This window comes from Oncorhynchus masou, chromosome 32, assembly GCF_036934945.1.
Source record: "Oncorhynchus masou masou isolate Uvic2021 chromosome 32, UVic_Omas_1.1, whole genome shotgun sequence".
Lineage (NCBI taxonomy): Eukaryota > Metazoa > Chordata > Actinopteri > Salmoniformes > Salmonidae > Oncorhynchus > Oncorhynchus masou.
In genome coordinates this window covers 85642912-85661692 of record NC_088243.1, presented here as the reverse complement: position 1 = coordinate 85661692, position 18781 = coordinate 85642912, and the positions used below count along the sequence as shown (strand labels likewise).

The 18781-nt window shown below is 44.3% G+C and overlaps 1 protein-coding gene across 5 annotated transcripts in view; it reads left to right on the top strand.

The window, feature by feature from the left end:
• Positions 1–18781, top strand: part of LOC135526744 (proton-coupled amino acid transporter 1-like) — a 38888-nt gene that overhangs the window by 13323 nt on the left and 6784 nt on the right. Inside the window, exons 1-11 of one of the 5 annotated variants that reach the window (XM_064955365.1) lie at positions 836–913; positions 1034–1122; positions 3308–3404; positions 4183–4309; positions 4562–4652; positions 6680–6768; positions 7726–7815; positions 8039–8123; positions 8719–8937; positions 12058–12156; positions 12328–12494. In XM_064955365.1, the coding sequence (XP_064811437.1) occupies positions 3374–3404; positions 4183–4309; positions 4562–4652; positions 6680–6768; positions 7726–7815; positions 8039–8123; positions 8719–8937; positions 12058–12156; positions 12328–12494 (998 nt within the window). In that variant the 5' untranslated portion in view covers positions 836–913; positions 1034–1122; positions 3308–3373. Of the gene's footprint in view, positions 1–835; positions 914–1033; positions 1123–3307; positions 3405–4182; positions 4310–4561; positions 4653–4899; positions 4967–5404; positions 5527–6679; positions 6769–7725; positions 7816–8038; positions 8124–8718; positions 8938–12057; positions 12157–12327; positions 12495–18781 lie in introns of those variants that run through there. The other 4 variants (XM_064955364.1, XM_064955363.1, XM_064955368.1 and 1 more) reach the window with 4 other exon arrangements.

Below are 18781 nucleotides of genomic sequence, written 5' to 3'. Positions count from 1 at the left end.
AGAATGTAGCCTGCCTCGTTGCCTTTTTCACAACGGGAGAACAGAATGTAGCCTGCCTCGTTGCCTTTTTCAGAACAGCGATGGTCATTTCAAGGTTGTTCAGCAGAGGCAGTCAGCATCTGACTGTTCAGTAATGTCATTGAACTAGTTGCTGTCAGCATCTCTGACTGTTCAGAAATGTCATTGAACTAGTTGCTGTCAGCATCTGACGTTGCAGTAGTGTTGGATGGTATACCACTACAATGGTAATATCACGGTACCAAAACGTCATGATACCAAACATTTTCAGAATACCGTAGTACCGTTTCGTATGATGCTACTAACTTTTTCAGCCTCACCGATCTAAAGAACCTGCTGGTGTCTGGTATAATATGTTCTTAAAGTCCGTTCGCTTTATGCATTCAGTTGGATTTCAGCAACAGCCTGGAGTCTCTTGTATGTGCTGGTCCAATAATAACCCATTCCCTTTCGTGCTTCTATCACGTGTGGCAGCTGTACTCAGCCAGCAGGCAACCACATACCCTACCGGCCCTCACCAAGGCAGCTTTACAGCAAAGACAACTGCTTGCCTCCTACTTAAAATATCAAAGGGACGCAAAAGCAATCTGTTTGTGGAACGACCCTTGTGCTGAAAAGAAAGTGTCTGTGTCTCTCTCCAGTCTACACAACATAACCCCCCAGAAACTATCTCTCATTGGCCATATCTGGTTTACAATCGCATACTTTTCTCAGGGGGTTGGAGAGGGGAAAAAAAGAAACCAGATATGGCCTATGAGAGATGGTTTCTGTGAAGGTGGTTCTCACACACACACACACACACACGAGAGGTTTTTGAAAACAGTTGTAGGTAAACCGAGACAGTGGTTGGTGGTGGTCATCTTAGACTGTGAAGAGATCTACGTTTCGATATCAGGTAAAGTTTCATACCCAAATAAGGAAATGTGAGGATGATGAGGATGAAGCCTAGTATCTGGACTACTAAAAGACATGCTTCCTGGGTAAGAAGAAGATATTTTTTTGTGATCTCTTATAGCATATTCATCATAACATCAATATCATCATCTGACTGGAGAGACACACCACTTAATTTGATTAATCCACATTCAACTCCCAAAGACCAGGGTAAGAAGTTCTTCATTATTTTTGTACTAATCTGCACACTTAAAAATATTTAATGTGTTTTTTTTTTTTATATTGAAATATCAAATATCACTCGCATTAGGCAGAATAATTATAATAATAGTAATTATTGCATTTTTTTTTACATTGCTTTTCATTATACAAGAGTGAAGTGCATCAGTGTTTACGTGGTAGCTGGGATGCAGACCCTGATGAGTCTTCTGTTTTGCTACATTGGAGCGGCTTTGAGTGAGCAACGTTGATACATGTGTATCATTTCAGCAACGTTGATACATGTGTATCATTTCAGCAACGTTGATACATGTGTATCATTTCAGCAACGTTGATACATGTGTATCATTTCAGCAACGTTGATACATGTGTATCATTTCAGCAACGTTGATACATGTGTATCATTTCAGCAACGTTGATACATGTGTATCATTTCAGCAACTGTTATAACCAATTGCACAGACCAGTCTGAGTAGACTGGGCCAATCAGCCATTCAATGTAGGATTCTATTATCCACTGACCAGTGTGAAGTTAAATTCAATATTTTGCATTGAGTAAAAGTGTGAATTTCCTTGACCGGTATCGTGATACTTGGACTGGTATCGTATTGTTAGTACACTGAATAAAAATATAAAACCCAACATGCAACAATGTCAAAGATTTTATTAAGTTACAGTTCATATAAGGAAATCAGTCAATTTAAATAAATTCATTAGGCCCTAATGTACAGATTTCACATCACTGGGAATACAGATACCTTAAAAAAAAGTTTGGGGGTGGATCAGAAAGCCAGTCAGTATCTGGGGTGACCACCATTTGCCTCATGCAGTGTGACACACCTCCTTCACAGAGTTGATCAGGCTGTTGATTGTGGCCTGTGAAATGTTGTCCCACTCCTCTTCAATGGCTGTGTGAAGTTTCTGGATATTGGTGGGAACTGAAACACGCTGTTGTACACATCGATCCAGAGCATCCCAAACATGCTCAATGGGTGACTATGTCTCGTGAGTATGCAGGCCATGGAGGAACTAAGACATTTTCAGCTTCCAGGAATTGTGTACAGCATCTTGCGACACGGGGCTGTGCATTAACATGCTGAAACATGAGGTGATGGTGGCAGATGAATGGCATGAAAATGGCCTCAGGATCTCGTCACGGTATCTCTGTGCATTCAAATGACCATCGATAAAATGCATTTGTGTTCATTGTTCGTAGCTTATGCCTGACACGTAACGTAACCCTACCAATGGGATTCTCTGTTAACAACGTTGACATCAGCAAACCGCTCTCCCACACGACGTCTGCTATCTGCCAGGTACAGTTGAAACCTGGGATTCATTTGTGAACAGCACACTTCTCCAGCGTGCCAGTGGCCATCACAGCTGAGCAGTTGCCCACTAACGTCGGTTACGACACTGAACTGCAGTCAGGTCAAGACCCTGGTGAGGTGGACGAGCATGTAGATGAGCTTCCATGAGACGGTTTCTGACAGTTTGTGCAGAAATTCTTTGGTTGTACAAACCCACAGTTTCAGCAGCTGCGGTTGGAAGTACTGCCAAATTCTCTAAAATGACGTTGGAGCCGGCTTATGGTAGAGAAATTAACATTATCTGCCAAGAGCTCTATTGGACATTCCGGCTGTCAGCATGCCAATTGCATGCTCTCTCAACTTGAGACATCTGTGGCGCTGTGGGACAAAACTGCTTATTTTAGAGTGGCCTTCTATTGTCCCCAGCACAAGATGCAGCTATGTTACGATCATTCTGGTTAATCAGCTTCTAGATATGCCACACTTCTCAGGTGGCTGGATTATCTTGGCAAAGGAGAAATGCTCACTAGGGATGTAAACAAAGGTGTGCACACAATCTGAGCGAGAAGGTTTTTTGTGCATGTGGAACATTTCTGGGATATTTTCATGTTCGCTCATGAAACAATGGGACCAACACTTTTATATTTTAGTTTAATATAAAATCTTAATATCGTGACGACACAACTGTGCAGTAATAACGCTTAACTATTTGCTGTCCAGCATTTCTGACTGTGCGGTAATAGCATAGAACAAGTCTCAACTCCAGCAGTTCTATGTTTCTCCAGATAAGAACACTGCTGATTCTTTGAGATCTGGTAAGATAGTATAACATGGAATTCACTTCCGTTACATTGTCCTTACCACAGTGGCTCTGAAGGAGGAATCCGAGACGAAGGCAGCAGGAGGATCCACCCAGCACCAGCGGACCAACCATGACCTCCAACACTGACAATCGTCAAGACGGTATTTATTTTGAAACCCAGAACAGGGCCTGTATTCATAAAAAGTAGGACTGCTCGTCTAGTATCAGTGTCTCTATATGAGTAGGAGCGCTGATCCAGTCCTTTTTTTTAATCCTAAGGAATACGTTTATATGGACAGGAGGCGACCTGATGCTAGATTAGTACTCCTACTCTGAGAAGCTTTAGAATTATGAGCCCTGGGCAGCGTTCAACAGGGCACAACCTTGTGGAATGTGTAGATGGCTATCTGGACAAAGAATCCCAATAGGACAAACATGATTCTCCGACACGTAGAATAAGGAATGAGATCCGGTCTATTCATGACATTTCTACCTACAGCGTTTCCCTAGTGAACATAGCCAGGAAACTCATGTACCCTGTGATTTGAGTAGGAGAACACAATTTTCCCACATACGCAGGATATCTCTATTTCAATACTTTCCATTCAGTGATTTTTCTTTTTAGATGAGAAGTAGCCTAAAGTGTCTTGTTTGTGGCCCATCATGAGATCATTAGCTTACGGCAATAACCCGCTGCGTTGTTTGCGTCAACAAGCCAGGGCCTAGTCTCGCGGACCGATTTATGGCTAGAACTCTGGGGATTCTGTGTAGTAGCACCCTGCTATCGACAGTATGAAGTAATGTCGTCTCAGCGACAGAATTAAGACGTTCTTCTGACTGAGGGAGTTGAATGAAGTATTTATTTGAAGTTTCTCTTCTACCCATGTAACAACATTGTAGCAACTTAATGTAGACGGACTGTGTGTCCCCGTATTGCAGGCCCAGGTCCAGTCCTCTCCAGGATATCAGCGAGCACCTCTGAGGAGGATGTTCTCTGTCCTACTCCACCTCTCCCCCCAGGACCTGATTCTCAGTACGAGAGAATCGGAGGCCAAACAGGGACTTCGTAAGTAATGGTTATGTTACATGCAAAGATTTATTTTTTTAAATTCCAGAACTTGGTCGTTACAAAGCGCAACTCTATTGTATTGAAACGTTCTTAGCAGCACAGTTTCCATCCTGAGACCTTCCTCAGGCCCCATACAAAGAGCTGATTTTTATATGAGAGCGTGTGAGAGAGCCTGCATTCATAATTGTTTGGTTCCATTATTGTGTTGCGTGATTTGACACGGATCATGTTTTATTTGTTATGTTGTAGGTTTTTACAGACCCTGATCCACCTCCTGAAGGGGAACATTGGTACGGGGCTGCTAGGTCTACCTCTGGCTGTCAGGAACGCAGGCCTTGTGGTAAGGGTTAGGGTTAGAAGAGGGACATCGGTATAGGGCTGCTAGGTCTACCTCTGGCTGTCAGGAACGCAGGCCTTGTGGTAAGGGTTAGGGTTAGAAGAGGGACATCGGTACGGGGCTGCTAGGTCTACCTCTGGCTGTCAGGAACGCAGGCCTTGTGGTAAGGGTTAGGGTTAGAAGAGGGACATCGGTATAGGGCTGCTAGGTCTACCTCTGGCTGTCAGGAACGCAGGCCTTGTGGTAAGGGTTAGAAGAGGGACATCGGTACGGGGCTGCTAGGTCTACCTCTGGCTGTCAGGAACGCAGGCCTTGTGGTAAGGGTTAGGGTTAGAAGAGGGACATCGGTATAGGGCTGCTAGGTCTACCTCTGGCTGTCAGGAACGCAGGCCTTGTGGTAAGGGTTAGGGTTAGAAGAGGGACATCGGTATAGGGCTGCTAGGTCTACCTCTGGCTGTCAGGAACGCAGGCCTTGTGGTAAGGGTTAGGGTTAGAAGAGGGACATCGGTATAGGGCTGCTAGGTCTACCTCTGGCTGTCAGGAACGCAGGCCTTGTGGTAAGTGTTAGGGTTAGAAGAGGGACATCGGTATAGGGCTGCTAGGTCTACCTCTGGCTGTCAGGAACGCAGGCCTTGTGGTAAAGGTTAGGGTTAGAAGAGGGACATCGGTATAGGGCTGCTAGGTCTACCTCTGGCTGTCAGGAACGCAGGCCTTGTGGTAAGGGTTAGGGTTAGAAGAGGGACATCGGTATAGGGCTGCTAGGTCTACCTCTGGCTGTCAGGAACGCAGGCCTTGTGGTAAGGGTTAGGGTTAGAAGAGGGACATCGGTATAGGGCTGCTAGGTCTACCTCTGGCTGTCAGGAACGCAGGCCTTGTGGTAAGCAAACAGTTAAACAATGAAGCAATAATATTTCCTGATAACCAAATACCCATTCTACCAGACTCAGGCTTTGAACGGTCACCCTACCTGTTCTACCAGACTTTATTTGTTTTCTCTTTTATTTGTTCAAAACCTTTATCATTATTTAAACAATCTTACTTTGATCTATTCTAGAGATGTCCATGGCTAATACATTTATTCTGCAAGTGCAGTGTGAGGGAATGACAGAATCCCAATGGGACAGCACCTAATGACGGAATCCCAATGGGACAGCACCTAATGACGGAATCCCAATGGGACAGCACCTAATGACGGAATCCCAATGGGACAGCACCTAATGACGGAATCCCAATGGGACAGCACATAATGACAGAATCCCAATGGGACAACACCTAATGACAGAATCCCAATGGGACAACACCTAATGACAGAATCCCAATGGGACAGCACCTAATGACGGAATCCCAATGGGACAGCACCTAATGACGGAATCCCAATGGGACAGCACCTAATGACAGAATCCCAATGGGACAACACCTAATGACAGAATCCCAATGGGACAGCACCTAATGACAGAATCCCAATGGGACAGCACCTAATGACAGAATCCCAATGGGACAGCACCTAATGACGGAATCCCAATGGGACAGCACCTAATGACGGAATCCCAATGGGACAGCACCTAATGACAGAATCCCAATGGGACAGCACCTAATGACGGAATCCCAATGGGACAGCACCTAATGACGGAATCCCAATGGGACAGCACCTAATGACGGAATCCCAATGGGACAGCACCTAATGACAGAATCCCAATGGGACAGCACCTAATGACAGAATCCCAATGGGACAGCACCTAATGACAGAATCCCAATGGGACAGCACCTAATGACAGAATCCCAATGGGACAGCACCTAATGACGGAATCCCAATGGGACAACACCTAATGACGGAATCCCAATGGGACAGCACCTAATGACGGAATCCCAATGGGACAGCACCTAATGACGGAATCCCAATGGGACAGCACCTAATGACGGAATCCCAATGGGACAACACCTAATGACGGAATCCCAATGGGACAGCACCTAATGACAGAATCCCAATGGGACAACACCTAATGACACTTATCTTCTCTCTTCCTTTCCAGTTAGGACCTCTGAGTCTGTTTGCCATGGGGATAATAGCAGTCCACTGTATGAACCTGCTTGTAATCTGTTCCCACCACCTCAGTGTAAAGTAAGTGGAGACGTTCTCACACCTTCTGCCTGCAGTGCACCTCACTTGTTCCATAAACGGATCCTATTGTTGTGGATACTGTTGTGCAACTAGTTTGAGTCCAGCATCAAGAAGAGAAGTACAGTAGTTTCACATTGTGCACTTCCTTTTTTTTTTGTTGAGTTTGACGTCTATGAGGAAATCTCTCACGTTGTCCTGGAAACTGGAGTGGTGAAATGTGTTCCGTTCATAGATTAGCGTAAGTCAAAGTCACCTAGATGCAGCTATGCCATTTAAGCCTCGTATTGGATAAAGCAGGATTTTTAATGAAGCGAACCAAGCCAGTCATAGGTCCACTGTGGTCACACCCTTTATGGGTGTGTTCAGACTGCAAGGTATGTTGTTGATCTGGTATGGTTAGTTTCCTTTATAGGAGAAGTGAAAACCATTGTATTTTGTAACACAAACAAACCAAACCTTAATGAGCACGGTGTGAATGCACCGTACTTCTCATTTCTGGAGAATATTCCACATCCATTGTTCACAACCCTGTTCTCTATTAGACGATTAAACACATTATTAACCTATGTTGTGTACCACGGTCAGAGTCCTCACGCTCGTGACCAGGTACCAGGCCCCAGCTGAACACTGTCATGTTTAGTGAACATGGGGTCAACACTGTGAATGGTCATTTTTGGTTTGTGTTTAGATGGTCGTTGAATTCTGGGCTCATTATTCAGTTTAGCCTTTTAGACCATAATGATTAAAGTTCCATGGACAGGGTAGACCTGATCCTAGATCAGGTTCCGTGGACAGGGTAGACCTGATCCTAGATCAGGTTCCATGGACAGGGTAGACCTGATCCTAGATCAGGTTCCATGGACAGGGTAGACCTGATCCTAGGTCAGGTTCCGTGGACAGGGTAGACCTGATCCTAGATCAGCACTCTTACCCTGAGTGATGGTCCCTCTGTTCTAGGTTGAACAAGCCCTTTCTGGACTATGGCGACGCTGTGCAGTATGGTATGGAGAATGTCTCGTGGCTGAGAAGGCACTCAATATGGGGGAGGTAAATATAGAACGTGTCTACAGTAGCATGTGTCTACGGGAAGGTGAGAAGTCATGAAATGTATTCTTTAATAACAAGTCAAACTCCCTTTATTCTTATATATTATGACTTGTGATGTGACCTTTATTCAATAAGAGTTCTCAACTCCTCAGTGTTTGGGGGGGGTCGCTTCTAATGTGTAGGACAGAGGTTGATTTGGGTCCTTGTTCCTCTTTTCCGTCAGGCGGATAGTGAACGTGTTTCTGATCATCACCCAGCTGGGTTTCTGCTGTGTCTACTTCGTCTTCCTCAGTGACAACATCAAACAGGTAGGGGACATGGTGTCATGTTCATATTTGGCCAGTACTGTTTCTCACCATAAGGTGGTGGTGTTTACTTCTTCCTGAGCATTACCAGCAGTGTGGATGTTATCATCACTGGAGTGGACAAGATGCCAGCAGTGTGGATGTTATCATCACTGGAGTGGACAAGATACCAGCAGTGTGGATGTTATCATCACTGGAGTGGACAAGATGCCAGCAGTGTGGATGTTATCATCACTGGAGTGGACAAGATACCAGCAGTGTGGATGTTATCATCACTGGAGTGGACAAGATACCAGCAGTGTGGATGTTATCATCACTGGAGTGGACAAGATACCAGCAGTGTGGATGTTATCATCACTGGAGTGGACAAGATACCAGCAGTGTGGATGTTATCATCACTGGAGTGGACAAGATACCAGCAGTGTGGATGTTATCATCTTCTCCTCATGCTGTTACTTAGCTATACTATACCCTCTGTCCGGCCCTCTGATCACAGTTGCTTGAACTTTGCTGGGAAGGGTAATGTGAAGAAAATGCTAGATAGTGTGAAAAGGATACCCTAACATGTGTTCATTGTTTTGTGGCATTCTTCCTTAAGGTGGTGGAAGCTTCTAACGGGACAACCATGAACTGCCACAACAACCAGACGGCTGTGACCGTCCCCAGCTTTGACTCCCGTCTCTACATGTTGTGGTTCCTGCCAGCTGTTATACTCTTGGTGTTCACCCGCAACCTGAAGTACCTGGCCCCCCTCTCTCTGGTAGCCAACCTGGCTATGTGTACTAGCCTGGTCCTCATCTACTTCTTCTGCTTCACGGTACGTACTGTAGGACTGTCTTCTGCTTCACAGAACGTACTGTCTTCTGCTTCACGGTACGTACTGCAGGACTGTCTTCTGCTTCACGGTAGGTAGTGCAGGACTGTTCTGCTTCACGGAACGTACTGTCTTCTGCTTCACGGTACGTCCTGCAGGGCAGTCTTCTGCTTCATTGTACGTCCTGCAGGACAGTCTTCTGCTTCACGGTAGGTACTGCAGGACTGTCTTCTGCTTCACGGTAGGTACTGCAGGACAGTCTTCTGCTTCACGGTACATACTGTCTTCTTGGGGAGGGACTAACATGATACATAAGTACTCTGAAGTGTTACATTTCTAACTCAAAACAGCAGTACAGAATTTCATCAACATCTTTGTTTTCGTTAATAAAATAAAAACATTCTTTCAAAATGTTGATGTTTATTTAGTTATGAATCCATAACGAATTACTATTGGAATAAATGTCAGTGAATTACAGAAATATTGGAACAAAGTAGTCTAATGAAGGTAAAAAAATGGTTGCTTACTGGAAAATATGCTTTTAAACACACATGGTCACGTTGTACAGCGTCATTATGGCTATTAGCAGGGTTATATATTGGCCTTTATGGGCGGCGCACAATTGGCCCAGAGCTTCTCTCCCTCTGAAAACGGATACATGTTTTGGCCTTTATTCAGATTTCAATTGCTCTTTCGTTTTTTTTTTCTTCAACAAAATAACCTCAAATATCGTTATATATCATCAAGTTGATGACACCGTCTTATAGCGGCACCTACATAAAGCTGAGTGACTCACTCATTCATGACTTAGAATGTTTGGATCAAAATAAATAAATGCTTTCTGATAAGTCTTAAATAAAGACATGTTTTGGTTATCCTGACCTGGACACCATGTACAGTATTATAATAGCCCATTATGGGCTATTAGCAGGACAATTAACCTTTACCAACACCTCTCTGTATTTTGATACTTTGTGGATGGGACTCCAGAGTGGATGGGGGCTCCCACAGTGCAAAATGTGTTGCTACAGATGCAGGTTCGATATCCGTGTCGGCCGCCACCGGGAAACCCATGAGGAGGCTTTTGGTTTTAATTTAGAATCCTAAATCCTCTATATGTAATTATTGGCGAAGTGTCATCATATTTTTCGATGTAGTGTAGGCCTATCGTAGGCGACATGAGTCTTACTCACTCATGTTGAGTAATGTGTTATTAGTGGTGTAGGTGTTATTTATTTAAAGAGCATATTGAAGGGGCGGCAGGGTAGCCTAGTGGTTAGAGCGTTGGACTAGTAACCGGAAGGTTGCGAGTTCAAACCCCCGAGCTGACAAGGTACAAATGTCGTTCTGCCCCTGAACAGGCAGTTAACCCACTGTTCCCAGGCCGTCATTGAAAATAAGAATGTGTTCTTAACTGACTTGCCTGGTAAAATAAAAATAAAAAAGTTTGAAGCAATAGAATTTGAAGCAGACGCCTACAACTTTTAACATCGTTTTACGCTGCTCTGAGACAAGAATGGGGACTGATCTTGACAAATCAATTAGAATGTTATTTTCACCTAATCTCTGTTTGGGTATTGGTTAGACTCGAATCAAAAAAATAAGTTGCAGAAATGTTATGCTCTTAATGTAATCTTTATTCAACTAGGCAAGTCAGTTCAGAACAAATTCTTATTTACAAGGACAGCCTACTCTGTCCTACCCATCCGTGAATTGAATCCCGGTCTCCCACATGCCCTGCACACACAAGGGGATTCTTTAGCTAAATAGCACAGTACTGTACTGCCGACCGTCAGGTTGTACAGCGCCATATTTTCCGTTCTATCCTAATGGAAACCCAGAGGTTTTTTTATGGAATAGAAATACGATAATATTAATCAAATGAATTATGCAAGTACCAATCAAAAGTTTTGACACACCTATTCATTCCAGGATCTTTCTTTATTTTTACCATTTCCTACATTGTAGGATAATAGTGAAGACATCACAACTATGAAATAACACATGGAATCAATCACAAATTCTTATTGACAAGGACCGCCTTCTCCGTCCTCCCCGTCGGTGAATTGATCCCCCGGTCTCCCGCGTTCCCGCATTTTCTAGTACAGCCATTATTGAAGGTACTCGAGGTCACGGAGAAAGTCTGGAGATGGCCTGCTCTCTCTTATGTAAGGAATTAGGCACTTTCCCATGTTTACTACCATGTATGTATTGTAGGCTATGTTTACTTGCCAGACTGCACAGTAGCCTAATAAACAAATGCTAGCCCTAACGCTTTGTAGTTAGCTGGCTGCTAGACTATCTAAACTTAAAGTAATCAAGGTCTACCGACCGGGGGCCCTCATTGATCATCGGATATATTAAAAACTGCAAAAATTTGTCTCCACCCTATGGCAAAATGTGTAGAATTGCAAGAAATTAGCTGTAAAATTGCAAAATTTTCTCTCCGTCAATGGCAACATAAGTAGAATTGCCCCAACAAAATGTTGGTTCGGGCCCCTAAAAGGCTAGGGTTGTCTCTGACCGCATGTGGAGGTATGGATGTAGGTGCAGACCTGTGAGCTACTTCATGATAAGTTCCCATTCTTTTAACGCAAAAGACATTCAGAATGGTGAGACAGAAAAATGCATGCTGAGGGCAAATGGAGAGTAACTGACAAATTAAAGGAAATACTTGAGTAAACGAGGGATACAAAGTATATTGAAAGCAGATGTGCGTTTCCGGCTGAAAGACAAAAATGTTGCAGTTTTATAGCTGATTTCCTATAATAAAAATAAATAAATATACATTGATGGCTCATGACGTGTTCACATACTATCACGGCAGCCCCCCCCCCACTCTGCCATGACGCTCTGCCGTGGGGCTCTGCCGTGGCCCTCTGCCGTGGGGCTGTGTGCTTTGCCAGGGTTACCACCGCATCAACAAAACATCAAATGATGGAATTTTGCGTGAAATAATGGTGTCACATCCCCCCCCAACAGAGTTCTAGACACTTGTAGAATCTACGCCAAGGCGCATTGAAGCTCTTCTGAGAGCCCTATTATGTGAACTGCTAATTATGTTAACTGTTATGGATTTTTATTTGATTGCCTGACTGTAGCCTTTCCTCCTGTGATTTCCAGAACATACCAAATCGTATCAGCCTGCCGAAGGTGGGTCATGCCAAAGACTATCCTCTCTTCTTTGGAACGGCCATCTTTGCTTTCGAGGGGATAGGAGTGGTAACGTATTACTGTTCATGTTCAACATATGCCGCAAAGATATTACTGTGTACATGTTAACCATTACATGTTATTACAACATACTACTACAGTTAGAACTGTGTAGTTTCATAGGTATAATGGCAACTTAAGGTGAAGTGTGAACTACCGTTGTTCCCCTCCGTGTCTCAGGTTCTGCCCCTGGAGAACAAGATGCAGAAGCCTCAGAGTTTCAATATGGTTCTATATCTGGGAATGGGCATCGTCACCTTCCTCTATATCAGCTTGGGGACCATAGGGTACATCACCTTTGGAGAGGCCATAGGGGGAAGTATCACCCTCAACTTACCCAACTGCTGGTGAGCTCTTCTTACAATGTCCTGAAGAGATGGTGCTGTATAGAATCACATAGATACTGAAGAGATGGTGCTGTATAGAATCACATAGATACTGAAGAGATGGTGCTGTATAGAATCACATAGATACTGAAGAGATGGTGCTGTATAGAATCACATAGATACTGAAGAGATGGTGCTGTATAGAATCACATAGATACTGAAGAGATGGTGCTGTATAGAATCACAAAGCACCATTATGTACCACTGGTAATAATTGTATTCATCGATTGCCTGAAGAATGTGTTATCTCGCAGATTTAGGAATGGTGTCTTATTTAGGAGAGAAAATAACACATATTTCACCAAGATAGGATCCCCTCTCTCTCTATCTCTCTGCTGTGGCCCTAGATAGGATCCTCTCTCTCTGCTGTGGCCCAAGATAGGATCCCCTCTCTCTCTCTACTGTGGCCCTATATAGGATCCTCTCTCTCTCTCTCTGCTGTGGCCCAAGATAGGATCCCCTCTCTCTCTCTGCTGTGGCCCTATATAGGATCCTCTCTCTCTCTGCTGTGGCCCTATATAGGATCCTCTCTCTCTCTCTGCTGTGGCCCTAAATAGGATCCCCTCTCTCTCTACTGTGGCCCTAAATAGGATCCCCTCTCTCTCTCTACTGTGGCCCTAAATAGGATCCCCTCTCTCTCTCTCTGCTGTGGCCCTAGATAGGATCCCCTCTCTCTCTCTCTCTCTCTGCTGTGGCCCTATATAGGATCCCCTCTCTCTCTGCTGTGGCCCAAGATAGGATCCCCTCTCTCTCACTCTCTGCTGTGGCCCTATATAGGATCCTCTCTCTCTCTCTCTCTCTGCTGTGGCCCTAAATAGGATCCCCTCTCTCTCTCTCTGCTGTGGCCCTAGATAGGATCCCCTCTCTCTCTCTCTGCTGTGGCCCTAAATAGGATCCCCTCTCTCTCTCTCTGCTGTGGCCCTATATAGGATTCCCTCTCTCTGCTGTGGCCCTAGATAGGATCCCCTCTCACTCTCTGCTGTGGCCCTAAATAGGATCCTCTCTCTCTCTCTCTCTCTGCTGTGGCCCTAGATAGGATCCCCTCTCACTCTCTGCTGTGGCCCTAAATAGGATCCTCTCTCTCTCTCTCTCTCTGCTGTGGCCCTAGATAGGATCCCCCTCTCTCTCTCTCTGCTGTGGCCCTAGATAGGATCCCCTCTCTCTCTCTGCTGTGGCCCTAGATAGGATCCCCTCTCACTCTCTGCTGTGGCCCTAAATAGGATCCTCTCTCTCTCTCTCTCTCTGCTGTGGCCCTATATAGGATCCCCTCTCTCTCTCTGCTGTGGCCCTAGATAGGATCCCCTCTCTCTCTCTGCTGTGGCCCTAGATAGGATCCCCTCTCTCTGCTGTGGCCCTAGATAGGATCCTCTCTCTCTCTCTCTCTCTCTCTCTCTCTCTCTCTCTCTCTCTCTGCTGTGGCCCTAGATAGGATCCCCTCTCTCTCTCTGCTGTGGCCCTATATAGGATCCTCTCTCTCTCTCTCTGCTGTGGCCCTAGATAGGATCCTCTCTCACTCTCTGCTGTGGCCCTATATAGGATCCCCTCTCTCTCTCTGCTGTGGCCCAAAATAGGATCCTCTCTCTCTCTCTGCTGTGGCCCTAAATAGGATCCCCTCTCTCTCTCTGCTGTGGCCCTAAATAGGATCCCCCTCTCTCTCTGCTGTGGCCCTAAATAGGATCCCCCTCTCTCTCTGCTGTGGCCCTAAATAGGATCCCCTCTCTCTCTCTGCTGTGGCCCTAAATAGGATCCCCTCTCTCTCTCTGCTTTGGCCCTAAATAGGATCCCCTCTCTCTCTCTGCTGTGGCCCTAAATAGGATCCTCTCTCTCTCTCTTTCTTTCTCTGCTGTGGCCCTAAATAGGACCCCCCCTCTCTCTCTCTCTGCTGTGGCCCTAAATAGGACCCCCCCCCTCTCTCTCTCTCTCTGCTGTGGCCCTAAATAGGATCCCCTCTCTCTCTCTGCTGTGGCCCTAAATAGGATCCCCTCTCTCTCTCTGCTGTGGCCCTAAATAGGACCCCCCCCTCTCTCTCTGCTGTGGCCCTAAATAGGATCCCCTCTCTCTCTCTCTCTCTCTGCTGTGGCTCTAAGTCCAAGTTTAGAATGTTTGTGTGGTTGTTTGCTTGTTTTGTCATAAGCTGCTGATTTAGATGCACAGTCGGGTAGAGGCAGAAGGAACCGGTCACAGTCGGGTAGAGGGAGAAGGAACCGGTCACAGTCGGGTAGAGGCAGAAGGAACCGGTCACAGTCGGGTAGAGGGAGGCAGCATGATAGAGACCAGTGAGGAGGTGTGGCTCACGACCAAGTCCACTGTGCTCTCGGAGCTGCTCTCAGCTGTCAATCGGGCCATCGGGCCAGCATTGCAGAATAGGATAGGGGCCAAACCCCCCCCCCCCCCACACAAACACACTGACCAACTGGCTCAAATGACAGGAAGATGTGCCAATGACCACTCCACTTCATCCACCTGGACACCTTCTGTTCTGTCTATAGACCTGGACCCCTTCTGTTCTGACTGTCTATAGACTGATGTTGATGGATACCTTCTGTTCTGACTATCGACTGATAGTCTCCTATCTTTACCTTGTCATGATGTAAAGCAAGACTCAATGTTCTGGGAAAACCAATACGAGAGCGAAACAATGAGAGTTTCGGTACCTTTTTCGAACCCCTGTTTTTCAGTGAGCTGACTGATCAGTGGAATTGATTGGATGTTACATGGATCTAGCCAGGTCAGCAGGTTATGAGGAAGTAGGAAAGTGGCAGACGATGATGAGCCGTTTGTTTAGAGCCTCATGCAAACCACACTTGATAGGAAAATAGCTGCAGCATTTGTTTCCTCAATCACTGACTTGTGGCCATTCATATCAGACCACATTAGTGTCATTCAGGGGTTCACTCATATCAGACCACATTAGTGTCATTCAGGGGTTCACTCATATCAGACCACATTAGTGTCATTCAGGGGTTCACTCATATCAGACCACATTAGTGTCATTCAGGGGTTCACTCATATCAGACCACATTAGTGTCATTCAGGGGTTCATTCATATCAGACCACATTACTGTCATTCAGGGGTTCACTCATATCAGACCACATTAGTGTCATTCAGGGGTTCACTCATATCAGACCACATTAGTGTCATTCAGGGGTTCACTCATATCAGACCACATTAGTGTTATTCAGGGGTTCACTCCCAACTTGAGTTGCAGCGGTCAGAAATGCATAGGGTTGTAACCATCGTCTGTTTGTCGGTCTGCGTGATGTATCATTGACAAAATTCTGTAGTGTTTAACGATTACTAAAGGTGGTTCCTCATTTCAAAGTCCAGTCTTACTTGCTGAGGGCTTACAGAGCTTGCTGTTTTTAATGCTCCTTTGAAACACTAGAGGGCGTCTTTGAGCACATCTACGTCCGTCTCGTCTTTTGTTATCATTCTTTTATTAAGGAAAACACAAAGATGTTGAACAAGTACTGTTTGCTTCTTTCTATTGGACGTATAGTATATATATATCATGACCTATTGTCAGGTTGTTTCTGATTTATTATATGGATTATAATAAATGAATTTATTTGTTGAGGGTTGATGCATTTTCGTCAGGGCAAATCAGGGTTGTTATATTGAGTTATAAATGTCTAACTTTATTCTTGTCTGGTGAACTGTTGTCATCTGGCGGTCTGATTTTTAATTTATTTCAAGCATTTTAGTTATATAAAAATAAGTAACTACGGGATCCTTGAATAATTAAACAATAAATGAATTGCAGCATGTTGGCTAAAGCAATTGCAATCACAAATGCATGCGGACATTTTTTTTTAAATCTTGATTTTTACCAATTCTTATTCGCCAATGCCCGTCACGTGATCGGGTCCTTCTCTCAGGCATCGCAGCTCCGAACTACACGTGAAGACAGACGGATGGAATGGTGCACGTTCCTATTCCAAGGCGCATAATTGAAGATGTTGGAAGAACTGTCCACGTTTTACTTTTAGTTTGGCAACAAGATGAGTAGGGCCCTAATGAACAGCAAAAGCACTCGCCTACGAATGTCAATCTACTATCCCTCCATAGTACAACAGTTGACCTATTCTATTGGTCAACTTGTTCCTCTGTGCGAGACATAAATATTCCAAACATACTCTGGGACAGTTGTGTTGTGGGAGGCGATAAATCCCAAAATGAATACAACTGTACATCAACAAAAAACTTTTTAAAAGCAATGAGGCTGATGCAACAGATCACAACGTTTAGCTTAAAATTTTTATAAAAAGGCTATTTCTTCACATTATAAGCGCAGCAATACACACACTGCAGTAGGCTTTAAGCACAAATGGTTCACACACACTGCAGTAGGCTTTAAGCACAAATGGTTCTAAACGCAATTAGAGGGGGAAAACACCATTCTCTAAAGTGCACTGCAAATGAGAGCCCTTACATATGACAGAGATGAAAATATCATTCAGAAATGTAGGAGGGAAGATCTACAGATGCCACAACTATCATGTGTTAATATGGGTTGTTAATATGGGAACGAACAGTGACTCAAGTATGTCAACAGAATCAAGCCTTTTTAGATATTAATAAATAATCCTACATTATATTTGTCAAATATAATGTAGGATCATAGGTGGTGTGTGTGTGTGTGTGTGTGCGTGCTTGCGTAATTAAGTGTCATTAAAGTTTGGCTACAATTGGCCCTGATGCCCTGGCAGATTGGGCACCTCTTAAAGGGCAAATGGCCTTGCCCTGAAATTACAGACCTGGTTATACCTAAAACATGTTTCAGACAACCCAGCTGTGAACTCTACAGCATGTTTCAGACAACCCAGCTGTGAACTCTACAGCATGTTTCAGACAACCCAGCTGTGAACTCTACAGCATGTTTCAGACAACCCAGCGGTGAACTCTACAGCATGTTTCAGACAACCCAGCGGTGAACTCTACAGCATGTTTCAGACAACCCAGCAGTGAACTCTACAGCATGTTTCAGACAACCCAGCGGTGAACTCTACAGCATGTTTCAGACAACCCAGCGGTGAACTCTACAGCATGTTTCAGACAACCCAGCTGTGAACTCTACAGCATGTTTCAAACAACCCAGCGGTGAACTCTACAGCATGTTTCAGACAAACCAGCTGTGAACTCTACAGCATGTTTCAGACAACCCAGCTGTGAACTCTACAGCATGTTTCAGACAACCCAGCTGTGAACTCTACAGCATGTTTCAGACAATCCAGCTGTGAACTCTACAGCATGTTTCAGACAACCCAGCGGTGAACTCTACAGCATGTTTCAGACAACCCAGGTGAATGTGACTGTACATCAAATGTTGCTACGGTAAAACATTTTGATAGCTATAATTTTCACCTGACACGATAACGTCGCCTACTATTTAATACTTGCGTTATATGTTGGCATGCATAACCTTTATTTAACACGTACTGGTTTTTTGAATGGTGTGGTAGACATTTCACTGAATCATACAGTATGATGTGATAGACATTGCACTGAATCATACAGTATGATGTGATAGACATTGCACTGAATCATACAGTATTATGTGGTAAACATTGCACTGAATCATACAGTATGATGTGGTAGACATTGCACTGAATCATACAGTATGATGTGGTAGACATTGCACTGAATCATACAGTATTATGTGGTAAACATTGCACTGAATCATACAGTATGATGTGGTAGACATTGCACTGAATCATACAGTATTATGTGGTAGACATTGCACTGAATCATACAGTATTATGTGGTAAACATTGCACTGAATCATACAGTATGATGTGGTAGACATTGCACTGAATCATACAGTATGATGTGGTAGACATTGCACTGAATCATACAGTATGATGTGGTAAACATTGCACTGAATCATACAGTATGATGTGGTAGACATTGCACTGAATCATACAGTATGATGTGGTAGACATTGCACTGAATCATACAGTATTATGTGGTAAACATTGCACTGAATCATACAGTATGATGTGGTAGACATTGCACTGAATCATACAGTATTATGTGGTAGACATTGCACTGAATCATACAGTATGATGTGGTAGACATTGCACTGAATCATACAGTATGATGTGGTAGACATTGCACTGAATCATACAGTATGATGTGGTAGACATTGCACTGAATCATACAGTATGATGTGGTAGACATTGCACTGAATCATACAGTATGATGTGGTAGACATTGCACTGAATCATACAGTATGATGTGGTAGACA